We start from the raw sequence: 23973 nt of genomic DNA on the forward strand, positions 1-23973 counted from the left end.
TGTGGATCAGCGATGGTGCAGTCCTGCAGACGAGGCGTCGGCGGCGGCGAGCAGGTGCAAATCTGGCGCAAGCAAGGTTCACGTTAGTGCAGATTTGGTAGGCTTGGTCGAATGTTGATCGAGCCGTCGAGCGGTGTGGACACAGTGGTCGAGTAGGATGCCAAGCAATCAATTGAGGCTTCGGGTGGTGTGGGCATAGGGCTCGGAGGTGGCCGACGGCGAGCGATGCGTCAAGGTTGAATCCGGTATCGAAACCGTCGAAGGGAAGTGGGGAGTTTTCAGCAAAACCCCTTCGGCGGCTCGATGTAGAGGAAGAAGAAAGAGATCTCTCTGGGATTAAGAGGAGGTATCTGATACCATGTTAAGAATAAAGCTTTTAGAAGAAAAGAGAGGAGACTTCAGAAGGCTTGTTCTATTCATTGTATTGAACTGCTTAAATATAAGAGTAGGAGGAGAGGATCTAAAATTCTAATTGATGTAGGATTAAAATAAAGAAAATCAAAACTACTCTATCTAACACATTTATCGGAAGGATAATCTGAGAAATTTTAATGTGTTACAACACAAATAAATCTAAAGTTCATCTCATGATAATCACATACCATTTTTCTTTACAAAGTCTGATATCAAACCTATAACCACATGATTATCAAAACAAATATCAAGAAAGCGCAATTTTAATTAACAACTTGCTTTCTATAATTCAAAATGTCTCCAATGTCCACCACTATGAGTACTTTATACATGCCCATTTTTACAGAAGTTAGACCATGAACAGAAATCAGAAAATGACCAAAACTGCCTCGATGAAAAACACCAAAATCGATCTGAAAAACTTAAATAGATGGAAAACATGGCAAACTCTCAGACCATATAAGTCATGCTCACTTGCATCAAATGGGAGTGAGGAATACTGAGGTTTGCTGTGCCTCTCCTTGAATTCTTTCGTAAAAAGGCATAAAAGTAGTTTATAATCAGCTTCTTAAAGAACCATGAATCTTTTCTAGCCCTGATATCTCCATGACCAAGGAGATAAACAGGTCCAATCTCTTTGGCCTTATACAATAAAGCAAGCTCTCTTTCAAGATTCTTTTCAGCAGAAGCAGCCGCAGAAGGTGAATCTTGTCGACTCAGATGAGATGAAGAAGTACTGGGTTCAGAAGCTGGCTTCTCGTTAGCAAGAAGAGGGATGCTGAGAGAATACATGATGCCATTGGAGGCCACGATGACTCTCGAGTTTGATACTTGGATTTCAGTGTCAGAATCAGCATCATCGTCGCTTGCTAGAGAGAGCTCTTGAGCTTCTCGGCGTATGAAGTTCTCGAGACTTTGGATAAGGAGCTGTTCGAATGTGTGGTGATTCTCCTTGCGAACATCCTTGTAACCGTATCTACATATGAGAGGCCAATTTGAAGATGATTTTTGAATGTTATTCTTAAGTGTTTTTTGTAAATATACCCTCTAAATTATGCATATTTGCAAAACTAACCCCTGAATCTTAGTATTTGCAAAGTTGCATCTACTTAGCCCCAAGTGAACAAATCATCAAACTCTGATAGGCAGATTATAACTGCAGTAAAACTATCAACAAAATAATCAAATATTTACTCACCATATCGAGCAAAATTAATAATCTGCTGATTGGGGGTACTTTTCTCCCAAAGTTCGCAAATACGCATGATATGAGGGGTATATATGCCAAAAACCCTATTTTAAAAGAGACACTAAGTCGCACAAAATATTGCTAAAACTTGATTGCCGACTAAACAAGAACTATCTACATATTTATGATGGAGGAGTTCAAAGATGCATAAGAAAATCCAAAACATGAACATATGCAAACCATTGAAGAGAGTCAGTTTATGCTGACTGACGCAAGCGAAAAGTTCTAAAACAAATACTGACGAGGATACATTTAAGACCCCACTTATTCTTTGAATGCGGATACAGTAGTAAATGTGTGGAGGAATGTTATGAAATATGTTCAAGAGGATGTGGTACCAGTTTGTTGGGATGAAGCTTTGATTTGGATGAGAAGCGCAGAGGGAGCTCTTCTTTGAACTGTATAAAAAGAGCTGCAGCTGCAGCTGCAGCAGTCATGTACTCTATTTGGAGAGCTCGGAATGGACTACTTTTCCAGCAAAAATCTGTAACCTTAGAGGAATGTGTTGACTCAATAATTTATGAGATTAAACTGCAATGTAGCAAGATTAAAAGAGTTAAAGCTACTAAGCAGAACAGGGACAGGTGCAGGGCTACGCGTATACACCCAGTTTTTGCCTAGCAGTGAAGTTTGCTGAGAGCTCCTATTTGAGACTTCTAGGAGATTGATTTTCCTTTTGGTCATTGTAGCCTCAATTTAAGTCTTGTATATAAGAGAGATAGTGAGGTATTGATAGAGAGGGCTGTGTTCGTATACAGAACTGTTTTGAGCTTTCATGCTATTTGGTAATAAGCTTATTTACTTACCAAAAAAAGGATACATTCAAGATAAGGGTATAAATCATTTCAATTATATAATGGATTATAATCGACCTTATCGTGTTCCTCCACTCGCTTTCAACAACTGCGCAACTATAGGTAGAATAGATTCTTCCCATCTCCGTATTCTCATCTCTAGGCAATGTAGGCACTATAGAATCCAACTTAGTAGAAACCTTGTACATGTTGGAATTTATGGAAGGAGCAACTCGATCTGTTTCTTGGATCATCAAATGAAAGAAAATATCTTTTCTACAGCTGCAGCTTCCTAAAAACGATTTCGTGAGTACTGATTGTTCATGTTTAGTTTCTTCGCACAAACAGACAGCAGCATCTTCTTCTAAACTGCAACCTTTTCAGAGAATCAAACTATCTCCTTAAGGGCTTGTGAATTGTGATAAACTTACCGCTTATCCCTATGAACTCCTTAGTGGGATTATTTTTTCTTGAAGGAAAAGAATAGAAATATTGCTTCTTGTTTCATTAATGAACATATAAGAACGTATAAGACATATAAGATATATACAAAGTTATCGATAACGGATAGTGTCGCGTAGCGGTGAGGTATCGCTAGGGCTATTTGGGGCTATTGCGACAACATAGCTGTAAAAAACAAAGTCAAATAGCGGTCTAATTTAGATATGTATAAACATTCAAAAAATGAGAAAAATTAAAGAAAAATATAGAAAATCTAAAAGTACATATTTGATGATTTAAAGAGATCATAAACATGATATAGACATGTAATGGTCACATAACACCGAAGACGACTGGAGGAGAAGTCAAAGAATAGTCATCTTCGAGAAGATAAGCTGAGCGGTGAGAGGACTGCAGTAGGAAGAGCTCACGGTGAGAGGAGGTGAGAGTAAGTGCTGAGGGAGGTGTCGAAGGTTGTGGGAGGCGACGGGAATACGCCGAATATCGCAGGAGGCGGTGGGATGCAGTGGTTGCAAGTCAAGTTTAATTTAAAAAAACAAACCTCAAACACTTTTAATTAACGGACAAAAGGCGGATTTTGCCCCTAATCGCGCGCTATTCACCGCTATGGCGCGCTATTGGCCGCTTTTGTGAGTGGAAAGCGCATGTTCCACAATATGTCCCCGCTATTAGGAGATAGCATAGCGGGAAGGGACTACTAATGCTAATAGCGGCGTTATTTACCACTATTTATAACAGTGGACATATATGCTCCAATGAAAAGGATAAAGAAGAGTATAGGCAACAAACAACAAATTGGCCCCACTCCGAAAAACAGCTCAAAAGAGCAGAATTAGCAAACCGGTCAATGGGCGAAAGAATAAAAGAGGAGAGCCAGTAAGACCATCAGTAATCAAGTTTTGTGAGAATGGAATACCCACAAGTAACCACACGAGAATTGGTCACCTCATATGGTAGTCTCATCTTCAAGTGCGTCAGGATGCACTCAATAACATCCTCCATGACCCAAAAAGTCGCACAGATGCATGAACATTTTGACCAACTCCTCTTTAACCTAAATATCGTACTATTTTCTTCCATGATGGGGATTCCAACTCTCTCCTCTTCTGCTGATAGTCTCCTGAATTTTGGCCTCCACCTTCTCTCCAAGTTTAAGCATCAAATTTTATTGGCTGCTGTTTCATATAATTTAGGAAGGTGGATAGTTTACTGGCCAATCCCAATGCTAATAGTCCTTCCAACACTTATGTGGGGTTTGCTTCTCATGCTTTCTTTACCAAATATTTATCTTCTGGTTAAGTGTTTTGATTGGCTGCACTATGTTTATTCTTCAAGTTGACAATTCACATTGTTTTTATTAGTATCTGGTATCTGACCCTTCGGTTTGAATGCTTACATATTTAATTTTTAATGGTCATGTACTTGATAGTTTTCTTTTTTGGGGTAATTCTTTCTTTTATCCTACTTATCCCAAATGAATGACATAAATTTGATCAATCATTAAAATGAAAGGAACGTAATAATTGCAAGTAGGACACTAAGTAACTGAACCTAGCAATAAATTCAGCGCATAATACTGTTGATAGACTCATCTTATAGAAGAAATAGAAGACTCAACAAGAAAAGTATCAATATCTATCAAACAAATTGCCTATTTTTAAGATAAGCTTCCATGAATTATTGCTACAACCAAGTTAAGCACAGTAGAGTTCAAAATACCTAGCAATGCAGCGGAACATGTGATAGCTCTGTGGGCAGACACGCCGGAAAAGAAACCTCTCACCCTGAGGCACAACTGGAACTGGTATATACTTTATTGACACAAATACAATCAAAGAGTGGATAGCTGGAAGGGATGTTAAAAAGTGCCCAAATACTGCAGGAACTCCTTTCACCAATTCATTGTAAACCAAGCCAATACCAGGGGCTCTAATTGTACCCAGATTGCAACCCAAATTCATCAGCAAATCCATAGGAAGCTTCTGTCTGACTTCTGTTTGATATTTTAGCCTGCTACCGTAGTTCCAAATGTTCATCATCATAAACAGTATTGCTGTAAAGACCAACAGAACCCAACTTCCATCTCCCACATCACACAACACTGAAGAAACGAAAACCAACTCCAACCCCAAAAAGAGGACTGCAAAGCACATCACAATAATGAGGTTAATCTGCCATATCAGCAACATAATAAGAGTCACCAAGATAGTTGTCACTATCATCACTCCAAGCTCAGCAATTCCTGCAGAATAGACTCACTTAGAAAAAGACACTTGAAAGAGCAATTGGTAATTAAGAGAAGAAAATGAGAAACAGAACTGTTGTAGACAGTCATAACAATTGTCAAGCAACCTAATAAATTGTTTCTTCTTACTCTTCTGTAAGACAAATAAAGCATTGTCCATAATACATGCATAATGTTCCACATATTTGAAGTGCTTCCTGAATGTTATCTGATCAAATAAATAACAGAAACCTAATCATGTAAAGTTAAGATAGATGATAGTGTTGAGACAAATAAGCAGTTGACATTGGAAGGACAGGAGAAAAGATTCAACAGTTTCAAACTTTTGAGATTTCACCTTAGTAAAATTAGGAATTTGAGTCCAAAATTGCATCACACGATGCAGAGAAATAAGGTTTTTTATACACACCTGCCTATTTCATTGAAGGAAGACCATTCTTCTATAGACTTACAAACCTAGATCACCAATAAATCTGATCCTTAATAAGAAAGAATTCTAATCATACTGAAATAGAAGACTTTCCTAATAACTAGACTATACAAACATTTTGGAATATATTAAAATTCAAAATAACTAAAATTTTAATAACTTGCCTTATGTAGATAAGGCTACAAAAAAATTTATAGAGTATCAAAAAGCTAATACAAAAAGAAGTTCAGCTCATGTTTGTTTTCTCATGTTTATTGTAGTTACTAAGAAGTAAGAAACTTCTTCTCTTTTTTCTTCATCTGTTCATTTGTGCTCTTCCAAAAGAAACTTGTCCTATATCAAATTTCCTCCGGATGGAGAAAATTTGACATCGAGTTGTAAATATAATATCGTGGAGACTTTTCGACATTATCTTAGTTCCCTATATATTTCATGCCCGTCCATACCATTGTATGACAATACGTCTTGGCACCTTGCTAATGTGGGCTAGTAGGAGATATCATTGCACTAATTCTCAATCTAAACCTATGAGGGGAATTGTGGATTTGGAGATAACTTCTGTCCATAATAACTTACGCAATCTAGGAAATTCAGAATGTAACTTATTGTTTATGTGACATATAAACCTGTTCGTCTGAGGAAAACAGCAACTTATAGGCTGAGAGTTTAGGAAGAACTAAGACAAGATATGGAAGGATTAGTGACATGAACAGATCCATTTTAGTGGCTTTATATGGAAGTTCCAGTGTTCATTAAGTTTTTTGAGTATAAATATTAGATGAAAAGAGAGCCAGAACTTCCCCAGATCTAGTTGGAAAGATGGCCAAAAATTACGGACAGAAAGTAGCAGAAAAGATTAGAAAGAGAATATAAATCTGCACTGGTAACAAGTAAGGTGACGAGAGAAAAGATGGCCAGATCTATCTCCATCCATCATAAGCTGAAAATAAATATTCTAATGTCTGATCGGTAAATAAGGCTAGATAAATATTCAAGATTTTAAAACCATAGTACATGTGAAGGGCAATCAAACTCCAAATGAGGAAACAAAACCATCTGTTTAAGCAGAGAAAAGAATTAGCATAATAAGTGATTCTGTTTTACCATATGCATTGCCCATCTCATTTGTGCTTCCAATGGTGACAACAAATGCCAGGCAGCATGCCAACAAAAACCAGTTTAGAACTGGAATGTATATATGACCCATGAATTTCCTTGATGGATGAATGATTTTGAGGCGGGGAACACAACCAAGAGCCATTGACTTCTTTATACATGAAAATATAGCTGTAGTCATCGCCCTGCTTGCAATAAGTGCAGCTATGTTGGCAATGAAGAAGATTGGCCAAAAAGCTCCATCTGCTCACAACACTTAAATAATGTAAGGATCCTAAATTAAACAAACTTCTACTATAACGTCTCGTTTGGTATGCGGGAATAAGTGGGAATGGAATGCAATTCCAACTCTTTATTCATACATACCAAACACGATGTATTTTTAGACGCTGAAATTGCTATTCTCACTTCTTATCAATTCTCACTTTATGTGGGAATTGTCATTCACAACCATTTAACAAGGAATTGATATTCTCACTTAAGTGAGAATAAAATAATCAAATAATTTCTAATTATACCCTCCTTAAAAGATACGAATAGATATAAACTCCCATATGAAAAACTATTTCTATAGAAATAATATCATTAGCTGCTCATACAAATATACAAATAGATGTACAATATTAAAATATTATTCTTTGTTTGACTTTGTCCTAGTTCCATCATGTCTGCACTAGAAAAAAAATCTCTTCTGCTTGATGATTCGGTTAGGTAACCATTATTTCTTTTTAAAATATATGTATGTGTGACTAATCTTTACCTAATCTTTACAATAATTTTTTTATCTTTTGGCAACTCGGTTACGTAATCTATTGACAATTAGTTAAGCAAATATTTTATCTTTGGACGTATGATTTGAAGTTCCATTGAAGCATATATGCCTAATCTTTTTAATATTTTTTCCAAAGTACTCACAACAAGATATAATGTGCTTAATTGATGAGATTGGAACTTTAAATTTTGATTAGAGGTTAACATGTTTTATATTCCTTCAAACTTTCTACGTTAACGTGTTTTCTATTCCTAATCAATTTTTTAAAAGTTAAAGGTGCATTTGAAATTTCATAGAAATTTTATATACAGACTAAAAGTTAACATGTTTTTCTAATCCTTTAAAATTTAGTGTTTTCTTCCTCTCTCTCTCTCTCTCTCTCCATGCATGCACATGAAATTCAATCATATGTAGCATGCATATGGAATTCAATTTATTGTATATGTTTGTGCACAATGATGCTAGTAGCATTAGCTGCTCGTATAAGTAATAGACATGTAGCATTAGAAGTCAGAAATTTGGAATTATAATTATTTATAATCAAATATAATTTTTATAAAAATTATTTTTCAATTAGTAAGCCAGAAGTACGAAATTGTTGTTGAGGCAGTGTACCAAAATATAACTATCAACTGAAAAATTATTTCTACAAGGAAAAAATATCATTTCTATAAAACTTATTTTTCTAAAAAATTGAATTATTTAGTCATTTTTAAAATATTTTTATGTTTTTAAAATTATGTGTCTAAATCACTTGTGAACAAATAATACCAAACATGGGAATGAGAATAAGATTGTGATTCCCATTTCATTCTCTAAACGCGCCCAAACATGAGAATGAGAATGCGCATTCCATTCTCACATCTATTCCATTCCATTCCTACCTTCTTTTCATTCTCACTTGACTCTATTTCCACGTACCAAGGGAGGCGTAAGAGGAAACCATGAACATGCACTGATGCACATATAAGCACACTAATATGTGACAGGAAAAAAACTAAGACATCCATAGATTAATTCGTGCATATATGCACATCACATGGCAGATATACACAATTATACACATGTTATTAGATGCATGTGGCAAACCCATTTTGTGGAGATGTAGTTTTTCACATTCAGGGACAGATATCAACAAACACAAAAATATACATGCACAAAAACAGGCGCATCCACACCCACCCATGCATGCACGCACGCACGCACACAAACATACACACGTACATAATGTATGTAGGTATGTACATCCCTCATACACACATACTTACATCGATATATAGTGCATGCATATATGCATACATCCATATACACATAGATACATGCCTACATAAAAACACGCACAAGCACAAAAACAACTATATCTACATACATATATTTATATTTATACATCAACTAACATGCACATCTACCTAGTTAAATATAGTGGACAACTGACAGGTAATCACCCATTTGAGCACATCCACACACAAGCACACACAGACACGTCACACCTAGTTACCTACACACTTACATTAAGCACACGGACAACACCTGCTTATGTTCATGTGCACACGCTTCTCATGCACATGCGAACATGCCTACACACAGAGGGAGGGAGGGAGGGATTATACCTTGCCCTAGAAGAAGAATAAAAAATAATACCCCAAAGATTTTTTTAAACTTACTTGGAACTGATGAAAAGAACACTTGCTCAGATGCATTTTGATTTTGCATGAGGAATGCAGCTTGACCAAGGTATCCCAGGACAAGACAAGGTAGAACCAGAAACACAAACATTTTCTGGAACAAATAATCAAGTTAATGAGATGAAGAAAAAAAAAGCCTCTGAAAGTTCCGATAACTACGACAGAAGAGACAGATACAAACACTGCAAGGTAATGCTTTACCTGAATAGACCTCACAGAGAAATAACACAGATCTGCAAACATAGCCTCAGAGCCTGTAACACTATCACCCATGAATAGAGGATATAGTAGCATGTAATAATACTAAGTGCTTGTCAGAAATAATATGAGGCAAAAATGCACGAGGAAAGAAAATCTTAGATGAGAACTTTTTGGATATAACATATGCATTAAAACTCTCCAATAAAACTGGATTATCCTCATTACATACTAAAGCAAGCATCATTTATTGGAATAGAGAAGAGCAAGCAATAAGTCTATCCTGTAACTTATACTGCAAATGCCAGTCAGTTTGCCTTCAACGATCAACTTTTAAACTGGTTTCTAGGTTCATATGTGCCCAAGTTCTCTTTACTAGTTAATTTGAGGTACTTGTTGCCATAAAATATCTATGAAACAGTTTATGCAAATTTAATATCAGAACACTGAAAGAACAAAAAGTTCGCTCATATTAGTTGCCACAATAAATGCTATCATTTTGAGAACCAATGAAATCATCAAAGAGCATAAACTAGAGCAACTTAGAACATAATTTTTCTACTATTACCAATTGCTTAAAAAATACAACCACCAAGAGACATCCAAGCTCGAGTTGAATTACTTTCAAAGGAATAATAGATGTAAATATGGTTAAAGGTCACAATAACTGTTCCACCACAATTAATAGCTAATTTGAAGTACTTGTTGCCATGAATATCTAAGCAGCATTAGATTCAGCTTTTTGCAAATTAAGTGTCAAAACACTGAAAGAAAACACAGTTTGCAACAAGAAATGCTATCATTTTGAGGCTCACTGAAAACATCAAGAGAATAAACAAAAGCAAGCTAGAACATTTTTTCTATTCTTACCTGTTGCACACAAAATACAACCACCAAGAGACATCCAAGCTCGAGTTGAATTTCTTTTAAAAAAATAATGGATGTAAACAGGGTTAAATGCCAGAAAAGCTGTTCCACCATACTCCACAAGATTGTAGATACCGATAAGCCCAAGGGAGCAAAACCATATAAATAGAGCAGGTCCAACTGCAAGATCCACTTTGCTTGTTACATACTTTTGTACACTGAACAATATGACGAGAAATGCAACCGATATCATCACGACTTTATCTGCAATAATTGATATAACACAATCAACAAATGTTTTCTGTACTACAAATAAGCAACAAAAGCATAGCTATACTTTAGGCAACAAGCCATATATGTGAGTAACCAAAACAATTCAAGAATAGATGATGGTGCAAATGCACTCTGAAATGCCAGATGGTTTCCAGGGTTTTGACCTAGTTATACGTTATGAAGTAATGGACACAATACAGACAAGGAACACAACATTACCAAAAAACAGGACAATGGGACACATGTGCATCGAAAATAAAGAATAAAAAGTGATAACTTACTGTTGAGACTGCAACATTTATTAGAAGAAGAACCAACCAATTACTTAAACAAATTTTGAATGAAGCTATTTGCCCCTGGAGATGAGGTGGCTGGAGATGAATGGTGAGTCTCATTGATAGTGTAGGTAACCTCCATCTAGTTGGGATTAACTGACACTCCCAAAAAGGTCTATGAGAGGAAAAACTTTTCATGCACTTCTTTTCTTTTAGTTTTCCTTCTTAGGTAAGGGGTTGCTACTTGAATCTGTTTAAATCTTATGGCACCAATTAGCTAACTGGCTGCATCTTAAACGTAAAAAAATTTAAAGTTTTAGGTTAGCATGGATAGTACTTTTCAATATGGTGTTGATGGAGTGTTCGTGTCTTTTTCTTACACAGTTTGAGACAGGTACGGCAAGCATTAATAAGTGTCCATCCTTTATTGTTCTTTAGCTTTTTATCTACAATATGTTTTACTTGGGTTTCACTAGGTAGGCCATATTTCATAACCTTTTTATGAGTCAGTAAATTGTTCAGGATGCCCGCGAGATTTAATGTACACTCAACCTAAAAAACATAGCAAGCCAGGCACAAACAAAGAAACAAAAGATAGGATATGTTCATGCCACATTAAATTGTTCCTAGCTAGAATATCTAATCATAGCCATCGAATTATGCAATATGCTAATATGAGTAAAAACATCAAGGTTAATAACTGAGTTACATGATACAGTAGTTTCACTTATCTAGCATGTATATGCAGCCATCAACCGATTGAAAAACTATCTGTAAACATTGACATTCGCCCTTATCTGAGTTGGACAGGAAAAGGGATGAATCTTGCGGACACAATATTCCGGTAGAAGGATTTATCGGTGGGTTTTTATTGTCTCTGTATTCACATAGTTAAAAGAGAGTAATAAAGTGCACATTAGGGAGGATTCATAACCATAAAATTTACTAAATTCATGGTAATATGCTAGTCATACTTCACAAGGTGATTTCTGCAGTTTGAAAATCAGGTTACTGAGGAGACACAAGTCTATGTACACCATTTAACAATGACAACTATTGCATGTTACCTAATACTTTAGAATCCACTGTTATTCGATTACATACTTGGCTAACTTGGCTGATAAGATAAGACATACTGAGATGGACACAAAAATAAATTTCTGAGAGCATTCTTTATAGTCTATGGTACCTTGCTCAAAGCTGGATATTCCAACTCTAAGACCACCGACTGCTGACATAACTGCATAATCAAGAACGCACGAAATAAATGAACAAAAAATTATTGGAAGACCATATTGTTATTCATTAATGTATACTAAGATAAACTAGCAGTATACGTCACAGTCAACACTACTAATACTACAACCCTAACCTCATCCCAGATTCCCAATAGCAATAGAAGCTTACCTGACATTGTTGGAGTGACAACTCCATTTGCTATCATCATAGAGGTACCAAAAAGTACCAACACAAGGAGAAGCTTCTTCAGTCCCAGTGAGGATTCAATGTGCTCTTTAATTCGTAGAGATCTGTCGAGCTCTGGTGATGGCAACTTGAGCCCGAATTTTGAAATTCGGGTATCAGAATGCAACTGGTTCGGAAGTAGACTGACCTTTGCATGTCTACATATCAATGAATACAAAGCAAATGTACCCCCTGAAACAGGTTCAAGGCAATAAAAGCTGAAAACAGTTAAAACTTTCTAGAAAAAAGAAAAATAAACAAAGCCGATAATCAAAGACAAAGCACAACCTCCAATGTACCTTCACCATCATCATTGCCCCAAAGAACTACTAATATATACTTGATCAATGGAATCAGAATCAAAGTATATAGAACCAAAGAGAGTGCTCCAATAACATCTTCCTTCCTATGATAAGGTGATTTGCTAAACATCACATCAAATGTGTAGAGTGGGCTTGTTCCAATGTCTCCAAATACAACTCCCAGTGTTTGGAGGGCAAGTATAATGCTCTTCCGCAAATTAAACTCCTGAAATTAGTAAACAAAAGTAAAATTAGAAAGATAATATTACTACCATATAAATACTTTTTAACAGTTGTGACATTTTATATCCTCCACCTCATGGAGGAAAAGGTACACACGCACGTGCCTACGCACATAGATGTATGCATGTTTTTTGTGTATGTATGAGAAAAATAGGTATGTTTGGTACCAAGCACAAACTTTGTGCTTGATAGTGAGGTGGTTCATTCACATCCACTCATTCAAACGGTCCCCACTTAAAGATGACCACTCTTTAATTATCCAACCCATGTGAATGTGGTCCCCTTTAAAGTGAGTGGATGGAAATGAGATTGCAATCCCAAGCACAAAATTTACGAAGCATACACTTCTCTCTCTCTCTCTCTCTCTCTCTATCTATATATATATATACACACACACACACACATGTTGGCCTTTTTGTTTTGATGATGATTTACAAACAATCTCTAATATTGTTTGTCTAGTGTTTGTGTTTTCTTATTAGGTATTCTAGACAAACAATGTGTCGGATGTTGGATGGAATTGCGCCATAACGATCACATCAAATAGAGGTTGGCAGATATATTGGTATGAAGCCATTGTACATCAAGTCAAATTTAAGATCAAGCTTCATCCGCAAAGTTTACCAAGAAGAGCTTATTGAAGATCAAGATAGCTTATGTAATTTAGTTTAGGAGTTTATACTTGTGTGTTTAATACTTTAAGCTCAATATCATATACACACATTTTATTGGTTTCTATGTATATGTAAATAGTTATATATATACACACATTTTGGTTTTTGGTTTTCAAGTTTATATAAATATAAATTTGTGAAAATTGTTGAGTTATTTGTTTATGGACTTAACAATCATTATATACATCTTTTATTAAGTCTATATAATCATTTTATAAAGTTCCAAACCTGGTTTAGCTAAAATGTCAAAAACAAATGTTGTTCATTTTCATGTTTTGAACATTTTTGCAAAATGATGAGATTTCTCTATTGGGAAGTGCAATTCTAAAAAAATTGTAACATGTTTATTATCATGTTTATAAATATTTTCCAAAGTTTTACATTTTTTAGAATTTATTTGATATTTTTTATCAATGTTTAAAAGTTAATTTTTGGACATGCACAGTCTCTGTGCCTGTTCATGTTCATAAGTTGACTTATCATGGTTGATAAGTCGACTTATGAAATGCTCTGGAATGTTCATTTTGTCGCTACCAAGTCGACTTATCAGACAACGCAAGTCGACTTATAGCAAGTCGACTTATGATATTTACAAGTCGACTTATGGGCTGATTTTTTGATTGTAACGGCTAGTTACAAGTCGACTTATCACTGTAGCAAGTCGACTTATAACTGCATAACAGTTAGTTTTTCAGACTCGTTGTTTTTCGGGTTTTTGTCTTTTTGTTGGGTTTTTCTTGTTTTTAGGGTCTCCTATATATACTCCCCTTATACCGAGCTCTATAATCAACTAAGAGAAAAGTTTTAAAAGAGTTTTACATGCTTGTTTAAAGGTTTCAAGTTTGTTTTAAGTTTTGGTTTTGTGAAGAGAATTTCACAAGAGCTTGAGGAGATCATCCATTGGTGTTTGAGCATTCAACTCTTCTCACTCTCTCTTGTCATTCATTGGAGAAGTTTTCTAAAATCATATCTAGCTATTTATATGTTTGATTTTTATTTCCATAAGCTAGAATTTATTTGACTTTAGTTTTGATTTTATTCTCATTATTACACCCACCCACTTGAGCTTTTAGTATTTTCATACATAGTATATTTGGAGTTGTGAGTTTGTAACATTGAGTTGAGCTTAATTGAGTTCTCACCTTGTTTAGAGAATAATTATTTGTTGTAGAGCTTAATTGTGAGGTTTCACTTTGTATTGCACAAATACACCAAGAGGAGTGTAGAGGTGAGAGATGTGGTCGGTCCCAAGAAGAGTGAGGTCAGTGGTAATGTCTAGAGGTAGGTCGTAATTCCGAGTACTTGAGGAAGACACGTGAAAGGCCAACACTTGAGGTGAAATTTGTGTAGTTACATTGTGAGTGATTGTGAACGTTGAACGATGAGCGTTGAAAACCGATATTATGTGGTGTAAACGTTTTCAGATGAACGTTGAAAACCCGGTGTGATAGTGGATTTTTCCCCAGGAGTGGGGAGCGGAGACGTAGGACGGAAGGTCCGAACTCCGTAATCATTTCTTGTGTGTTTTGAGTTTGGCTTATGCACTTATATTTTGTTTATCTCTGTCATCATTCTCTCATTGTCTAATTTATCCACTATATTGTTTGTGTTTGTTTATTTTACCCTTTGTTTATATTGCTTATCCTTACATATAATTATTGCATATCTTATTTGCTAGAATAACTTGTTAATAAGTTTTTAATTGACATTAAATAGGATTAGATTAGCATTAACCCTATTCACCCCCCTCTAGGGTTCTTTCCTAATGGCATTAGGGTCTAACAATACATACATACATACATACATATATACATACATGCATATATACATACATAGATATACATACATATATGTGTGTGTGTATGTATGCATGCATATAGTTGAGCTACTATAAGTGAAGAGATTCTTCCATCCAACTTTTTAACCGTTGAATCGACTTGATAATCAAAACATGATTGGATGAGTTTGCAACTCATTAATGAAAGTAATGGTAATATAGTAAAGACAACTATCATCAAAAAATAGAAAACTTTTTCTCCTCTACCCTCATCAATAGTTGGCATCCCCAATTCTTTGAAGAGCCGCCCGTTCAATCACCGCGGCCGGTACAAGCTCCCTCACTCCTAGCACAATTCGTCCCCTTGCCACCTTCCTGCCATAAGCGCCATCTCTGACCTCCCTCATCTCGAGACAAATTAGATATCAAGTGTTTTCATTGGCTTTCTGAAAAAAGTACTATAGACAATCAACCATAAGGATGTGAGAAATAATGGATATAGACCTCTTCGTTTGATTATCAAAATTTCTAACAATACTAATTTGGAGAAATATGTAGTATCTTAAATTTTTTAAACTATCTTTTTTATAGTTCTAATTTAAACTATCTTTTTTTATAGTTCTAAAATTAATTATCTTTCTCATTGTCTAATTTATCCACTATATTGTTTGTGTTTGTTTATTTTACCCTTTGTTTATATTGCTTATCCTTACATATAATTATTGCATATCTTATTTGCTAGAATAACTTGTTAATAAGTTTTTAATTGACATTAAATAGGATTAGATTAGCATTAACACTATTCACCCCCCTCTAGGGTTCTTTCCTAATGGCATTAGGGTTTAACAATACATACATACATACATACATACATACATACATACATGCATATATACATACATAGATATACATACATATATGTATGTGTGTGTGTGTATGTATGCATGCATATAGTTGAGCTACTATAAGTGAAGAGATTCTTCCATCCAACTTTTTAACCGTTGAATCGACTTGATAATCAAAACATGATTGGATGAGTTTGCAACTCATTAATGAAAGTAATGGTAATATAGTAAAGACAACTATCATCAAAAAATAGAAAACTTTTTCTCCACTACCCTCATCAATAGTTGCATCCCCAATTCTTTGAAGAGCCGCCCGTTCAATCACCGCGACCGGTACAAGCTCCCTCACTCCTAGCACAATTCGTCCCCTTGCCACCTTCCTGCCATAAGCGCCATCTCTGACCTCTCTCATCTCGAGACAAATTAGATATCAAGTGTTTTCATTGGCTTGGCTTTCTGAAAAAGTACTATAGACAATCAACCATAAGGATGTGAGAAATAATGGATATAGACCTCTTCGTTTGATTATCAAAATTTCTAACAATACTAATTTGGAGAAATATGTAGTATCTTAAATTTTTTAAACTATCTTTTTTATAGTTCTAATTTAAACTATCTTTTTTTATAGTTCTAAAATTAATTATCTTTCAAATAAAAGAGTAAAGGTTCTTAACTTGTTCTTAATATTTTAAAAATAGGCCGATTTTATCAATTTATTATCGATATATAGGCCGATATATAGGGTTTGAGTCATGGTCGATACGATTTCTGCAAAAAATTATCGCACATCATTTAAAATCCGATAAATCGGTCGATTAATCCTGGATTAAAAATCGTTCAAGTTTCTACGATTTACATTTTAAGTGAACTGGTTCGGGTTTGGAAGCAAAAAACCTCTTTCGCATACCTGATGCGCATCCACTAGACAAAAGTCGTGCTATCACATTCTATTTCGCATTCGCTCATCGTGTGACCTTAATTCTCTCCGCATCCACTGTCCTTTCCCCAAAATCACTTGCAAATTTCTCACTCGAAGAACTCTATCGACGACCTCTCTCGAAGATCCTCTCTTGATACTTTATTAAATGTACTTAGATTATATTTTAAAGACACTATATTATATATGCTCATCATCCAACATGACACTCCGACTTTTACTATTTATCCCCAATATACCCCTGATAACCAGGATCCGATATGAATTTTGGTCATCCGATATATTCTGATAACCTATATTTAAACCTTGCTTGTTCTTCTTTTACATTTGTTTTCTGAAGGAATTTTATAGCTTAGATGAATATGGGATCCTTCACTCGTTCATGCCCCGTTTTATTACTAAACGGCTTTAAATTCAAATTATTTTACATTGACCCTGAACTGTAAGGATCGGACATTAAATTTTGGTTTAAGATTGCATCCCTTAGCCATTGCTAAAGTTGGAGTTCAAACTAGGACAAGAAGAAAGGAAGAAGGAAATTTGGTGAGAAATGAGACTGTGAGTTTTATTTCTCCAAAAGTTACAGCTTACAAACATCTAAGGGATGAACTGAGCATCGCTTCGCCCCACCATTAACTACAAATTGCAAAAGATCCGCAAACTAGCCTGATCGGAGATCAAAACAAAACTCTAATTGATTTATTCCTATTACTCTTCCACGCCAATATTTCATGGCTATAATTCCATACTCCAGTAACAATTTAATATAAGGTAGATATAACAAAACTCATTATAGTTCTTATAACAACTTAAGGGAGAGGGAGAGCACTCGCTGCCATGAGGGACACCCTGTTTGTGGTCTGCAATAGAACTAGATGGAGCTAGCAGCATGAAGACGGTAGCTCTTCCTGATCAAAGAACAAACTGAGAAAGAATGGAGAGCGTTTTTTATTTCTTTTTTGGGATATTAATTGTCTTTACCATGTTACCCTTCTTGACATTAATGAGTTGCCAACTCATCACATCATGTTTTGATCATCAAGTCCATCCAATAGTTAAAAAATTGGATGGATGAAAACCTCTATCCACTTTATCTCAACTACATGCACACATATATACATGTATATGTATATGTATATGTATATGTATATGTATATGTATATGTATATGTATATGTATATGTGTGTGTATATGTATATGTATATGAAAGAATGATTTTAAGGAACCACCTTAGATTGAATCTAAGGATGCACCTCTCGATCATCAAGTCCATCTAACAGTTAAAAATTTGGATGGACAAGAGCATCTATCCACTTTAGCTCAACTACACGTGCATGTGCACGCGCACACACACATATATAACATATATGATATATGTGTACACGTGTGTGTGGAAAAATGATTTTAAGGACCAATCTTAAGACTGAATTCTAAAGAGCCTCTATCCACTTCATTGAGGCATGCACATTGCCTTGTTTCTTGTCATGTTTCTCATAGAGAATGTATGTGCATGTGTGTACACGTTGTATGTGTGTGTGTATGAAAATGGGTTTTATATGTGTCTCACTCTTACAACTATCTCTTACGTATTACAACTATCTCTTACGTATCAGATAACTAATCATAATTTTACAGGATCACAATGTTGTTGGTATCTATCTAGTCCTACATTGACAACATGGAGAATCAATTGTGGGATCATAAGATTTGAGTTCCTCCCCTCTCACTACTAGGTTTTATGGATAAAGTTCTTTAGGCCTCTTACAAATTATATCAAAGATATTCTAATTGCAAGTAAGCCGTAGCTGCAGTACAGATAATGAGGCCCACATCGCCGTATTAATCCAAGACTAGTCTAGTGGAAAGCCAGAAGGGGTGACATGAGGATTGCAGTATAGCGTGTTTGGCTGGGACTAGAATAGCGCAAAGATCGCGAATCTAAGGAGCTTGATGATATGTTAGGACCTGTTTAGTCCCACATTAACGGTATGTGTCAATGCCGACTTATAAGGGATTTGAGATCCCTCCTTCTAAACAACTAGGTTGTAGGGTGAATTCTCCTTGGTCTCGTACATGTATTTTCAAGGAAATTTACAGTTAAAATTTCTAATTTAGCTTCATGTACTTGTAACGCATTTGCTAAGAAATCAATAAATCACATTTTTTAAACATTTCAAGTAAAACAATCAGTTCCTCCACTAACGCATTTGCTAAGAAGAAATAAGAACATAACTTATACTGCGAAATCAGAATTTTGCACATTCTGGGCTTTACTTCCATCAATAATTTTCAATTTCCACTATTTTATCCCATAAATATAATATCAATTAAACAATCTCAGAGTACCAAATAAATCCAATTCCAAATCGAGACAACAAATAACCTCAAATACCAAATAAAACACCCTCATAAACATCAAATGGCTAATTATATATTTTTTCTAGAAAAAATTATATTTTTTATTGTGGATAATAATGACTATCCTACAATCCTTACAGTTCTTTTTGTACCGCTAGAAACGAAAAGCGTGGTGTCCTTTCTCTTAAAAGCCTATAAAAACTATAGCTAAAATCTCTAACTTGGCTTCCCTTTAGTTTCTCGCATTTTCTAACAAATGACACTCTACATTTCCTACAGACATCAATTCAAAACAATAAGATCAGTTCACTATCTAACGAAGAAGTAAGAGCATCATTCATACTACAAAAAAAAACTAATAAAAATAAAAATAATAATAATAATAATAATAATAGCATTAGTAGTAGAGATAATAATAATAATAATAAATAAATCGGCTATTACTATCAAAGAGGAAAAACTATCCAAGATTTTGCATATTCTGCCCTTACTTGCATCCAACAAATTATTCTATCAACTAAACAACCTCAATTAATTGATCGAGGTACCTGATCGAGATCGTCTTTGATGGGGATGGAGACCTCGTTGGCCTCCACGTCGAGAGGATCGAAGACCGGCGTCGTTCGAATCAGCTTGCGCTCAACTCCTTCGCCGTCTTCTTGGTCCTCCTCCCTCGCGTGATCTTCTTCTTCGTCTTCGACTGATTCGCGAGAGATCCATCGAGATTCTCGAGATCCGATCCTCACTTTCGCGGTCTCCATCATCGAGAGAGAGAGAGAGAGAGATGTTGAAAAGAACGGAGTTATCAACGGGAATGGGGGCGTGAACGCGAAAAGCACGTTTTTAGTTTCTTTTGCATTTAGCTCTAGGGGTGAGCACGGTTTGGTTCGGGTCGGTTTTTACCAAAATTTGAACAACTGAATCGAACCACCTATAATTCAAAACCGAACCGAACCGTTGCAAATCGGTTCGGTACGGTTCGGTTCGGTTTGTTCGGTTCTAACTTTTATCAAGTAGAACAATCAAATGCACAAATATTGCTTGTCACAAGAGATAATTTGTATATATTTGTTTTCATATGCGCCCAAATGCAAATCATTTGAGTCACGGCTAAGATACTTAAGCGTCGTGCACACTTGAATCAACAACTAACCCAAGGGATAACATACACAGAAGTGCTGAATTGAGTGATTAAATGGGGAAAATCCAACTCGAAGGGCACTAACATACTCCAACAAGAAGCGCCCATTCCACCTACTTCATGTTCAATTCAAAGACAACAACAGAGGAAATTGAAGAAAAATTAATACTACGTACCTTGAGAGGAAGGAGCCGGAGGAAAAGAGGAGACTGGAATGCTCTCGAAGCAAGAATTGAGCTTCTCAGAGGGGCTCCACAGCTTGAAGTTGAGGGCCGGGTGGAGGTGGGGGTGGGGGTCGGACAGGAGGGCGGCGGCGCAGATGGAGAGGACGGCGGTGGGGGGTCGGCTGGGGCCCGTCGCTGGCGTTAGCGTTCGAGGTCAAGTTCGAGTCCTCCTTTGAGTCGTCGGAGGACTTGGACTTCTTGATGGAGTTGAAGGAGAACTCCTGGCGCTCGTCGCCGAAGGGGCCGCCACGCTTGCGGGAGGGGGAGGGGGAGAGGGGCATTTCGGGAAGAGGAGGGGAGAGTAAGGGGTCTTGGAAGAAGAGAGAGCGAGAGAGAGGGATTGAGGCCGAGCGAAATGGGAAATTGGGAATGAGTAGCGGCGGCTGGGATTTGGGAATGAGAGGAAATGAAGTTAGGGTTGAGGGTTTGGGACGGGTCGGGTAAACGCGAACGGGTTTGAAAGTTTTGGGAATATATTCGGTCGGTTCGGGTCGGGTCGGTTTGAAAAGTTGTCAACCCGACCCGAACCGTCTTACTCTTAAAACCGCTTTTTTCGGGTCGGTTCGGTCGGTTTTTTCGGTTTGAACCGAACCATGTTCAGCCCTACTTAGCTCTGATCGGGTTTTTTTTAACCCTTTTTTGTTACTATAATTATTTATTTTCCTATTGGTGGTGTTGTTATTATTATTACCATCATCATCGATTTTATCACTTTTCACTTTTTTTTTCCTTGCTCCGGTGTCCTGTTATTTTTTTTTAAAATAATGTTAGGGGCACACCACCAACCACAATCCCCAACGCAGACCCCTTCTCACTCGTATAGTACGGGCCCCACATTGGATTTTAAAATTTTTAAAATCCAATGTGGGGCCCGCGTTTACTGTAGCGATGAGAGAGGGGGGTGTGGTTGGGATTGTGGTTGGTGGTGTGCCCCTAACAGCCACTCTTTTTTTAAATCGGGCTCCACTGCGCAAATTGACCAAAATGTTAGTCGTCGGCCAAAAATTCGCGAATCGCGAATATGGAAACACGCCCCCCCCCCCCCCGACCCACCACCCCACCCCCACCCCACCTAATTTATCACTTGGCGGGTATTTATTTTATGCATTTTCCATCATGTGATTAAAAAAGGGAAAATTGCTTGGGGAACCAACTTAATTTGGGCCATCATCCCACCCCAAGCCCAAAAAACCATAACCACAAAGCCCTTATACAGAAAAAGAAATACAACAAGCCCCAAAATAAGTAGCAGATACACTACCCAAAAAGTATCCCCAAATTACTCTTCTCAATTCACTATACCATCCCTTTCTGAGCGTTGTTATCGAAACCACTGTAACAAATTTCGAGACTATCTCCCTGTTGAACTCTCCTCCTCCCAAAACCACCGTCGACGAACAACGCTGGGAACCGTCTTCGCCATCTTCTCGTGCTCGTCGTCTTCGTCGAAGACCGGCGCCGCCGCTCATCGTATTCTTCGAAACCTCTTCCTCTGAAGACCGCCGGCCACTCATCGTCGTCGTTTTCGTCTTCGGCAACTCACATTAGATCTGATTCTCGTCGACTTTGTCTTCGTCGTCTTTGTCGAGACGCGCCGTCGCTCGTCATATTCTTCGAAACCACCGACGCCCCCTTGTCGTCTTCCTCTCAAGATCGACCGACGCCCCTCGTCGTCGTCTTGCTCTTCTGCGCGACTCACGTGTGCAGCCGCGCTTCGTCCGACGGTCACGCGGTGCCGACGAGGACCCGCCCCCGACTGCAAGCGAGTCGCTGGAGTACCTCTGCCAAACCGAACAGTGACGCTCGCTGGGATGTCGACATCATCATCTCACTCATCTGAATCAGCGAGGAGCAAGCCTGAGATGTAAGTATTAACCCAATCGTTCACATTTGACGATTTAATGTGTTTGGCACTGTGATTTTAGCCGTATTAGAACTCTAAGTTGAAGTAGTATCTGTTGTGTTATGTTTTACAGTACGCATGATATCAGAATTTCTTGCAATATACGTGGATATTGTACATTCATGGATGGAATTGCTCCACGGATGAGGGCTGAACATTGGAGGGCGTATGGATCCTCCAATTTCAAAAATTATGTTAGTTTTGGACCAATTCCAGCGGACAAGGCTACGATTATGTTGCTTCTAGATCATCTGGATTTAGCCACGGGGAAGTTCTTTTTCAAGGATAGCCAAACTAGGACTCCACAAGCGTATACTTTTGATGTAAATTGGGTGCGTAAACATACCCGGTTTAATGATGAAGGAGAGAAACCCAAAGGCAACCGCGACACAGAGAATAGGATATGGAACACATACTTCTCCAACAAACAACAATCGCAATACAAGAGTGGCCGAGACTACCTTGAGGCCCTATTGGAAAGATTGGTTCAGTCAAGAAAGAGGACGGATGTTTCTGATTTTATTATGCTTTAAATCCTCTATCAACTCACAATGATATGGACTCCGACCGTGAGAATGAATGCACCCCGGCATATGTTCAAATATATAGCTCGGATAGATATGGTTGATAATTTGCCATGGGCGACGATCATCTACAAGGAATTGTGGGACTCTTTCAAGGCTGCGAAGATAGCGAAGAAGGGGCAGACATATCTCATCGGCTGCGCTCCCTTGCTATCGGTGAGTTATATGTGTTATTTGTAAGTAATATGTTGCATTTGCACCTTATCTGTGATCATTACGTTTTACATGTGATATATGACATTTATATGTGACATTTGTATCTAATTTGTATTGTTTAAGTTTCCTATTTATTTGTAGTTTGTATGTGATATTATCTTGTTATATGAGATTATTTCCAATTAAATGTGATATTATCTTGTTATATGTGATAAGTGTCTTCTACATGTGATATATTCTAATCATATGTGACGTTTGTTACCCATGTGTGACATTTGTCCCTGATTTGTAACAGTTGTAGTTAATGTGTGAATTTATCTTCTTGTAAGTGATTATTGCCATTTATCTATAACATTTGTATCTAATACTTCATTGATTGAATGTGGCCTTTTTTTTGAAGCTATGGTATTATGAGATTTCTAACATCAAAGAGCCGGCAAGAGTAGATGAATCCAAGCCACCAATGATAAATTGGACATTGGAGGGTAAGAAGGTGGGTTCGGTGCGGACTACAATAATTTTGAAGAAATCGGAAGCCGCAATCCACATCTTACCGGAGCAAGATGTGGCGAGGTATGTTCATGA

General features: G+C 36.9%; 1 protein-coding gene across 5 annotated transcripts; it reads right to left on the bottom strand.

Annotated features, from left to right (window-relative positions):
• LOC109851559 (potassium transporter 7-like) lies at positions 608 to 20196 on the bottom strand. 5 transcript variants are annotated; one of them, XR_002249891.1, is made up of 11 exons: positions 19929 to 20196; positions 12544 to 12772; positions 12188 to 12436; positions 11970 to 12020; positions 10236 to 10496; positions 9369 to 9421; positions 9147 to 9261; positions 6699 to 6953; positions 4639 to 5161; positions 2002 to 2147; positions 1305 to 1390 (listed from the first exon to the last, which is right to left on the bottom strand). XR_002249891.1 is itself a non-coding variant. In XM_020421754.1 (10 exons), exons 1-10 carry the CDS (start codon positions 20142 to 20144, stop codon positions 865 to 867), a joined length of 2478 nt encoding a protein of 825 aa, XP_020277343.1. In that variant the 5' UTR covers positions 20145 to 20196; the 3' UTR covers positions 610 to 864. The 5 variants fall into 5 exon arrangements, 3 of the variants coding, with proteins under 3 accessions (XP_020277344.1, XP_020277345.1, XP_020277343.1); XR_002249890.1 differs by having other exon boundaries at positions 2002 to 2154; XM_020421754.1 differs by lacking the exon at positions 2002 to 2147 and having other exon boundaries at positions 610 to 1390.

Source organism: Asparagus officinalis, chromosome 8 (genome assembly GCF_001876935.1).
Source record: "Asparagus officinalis chromosome 8, Aspof.V1, whole genome shotgun sequence".
Classification (NCBI taxonomy): Eukaryota; Viridiplantae; Streptophyta; class Magnoliopsida; order Asparagales; family Asparagaceae; genus Asparagus; species Asparagus officinalis.

Coding starts and splice junctions, on each gene's coding strand:
- LOC109851559 (XM_020421754.1), bottom strand. CDS start 20,144: ATGATGGAGACCGCGAAAGTGAGGATCGGATCTCGAGAATCTCGATGG. Junction 12,773..19,928: donor TCAAAGACGATCTCGATCAG/GTACCTCGATCA, acceptor TACTAATTTCAG/GAGTTTAATTTGCGGAAGAG. Junction 9,262..9,368: donor TCTCTGTGAGGTCTATTCAG/GTAAAGCATTAC, acceptor TATTTGTTCCAG/AAAATGTTTGTGTTTCTGGT.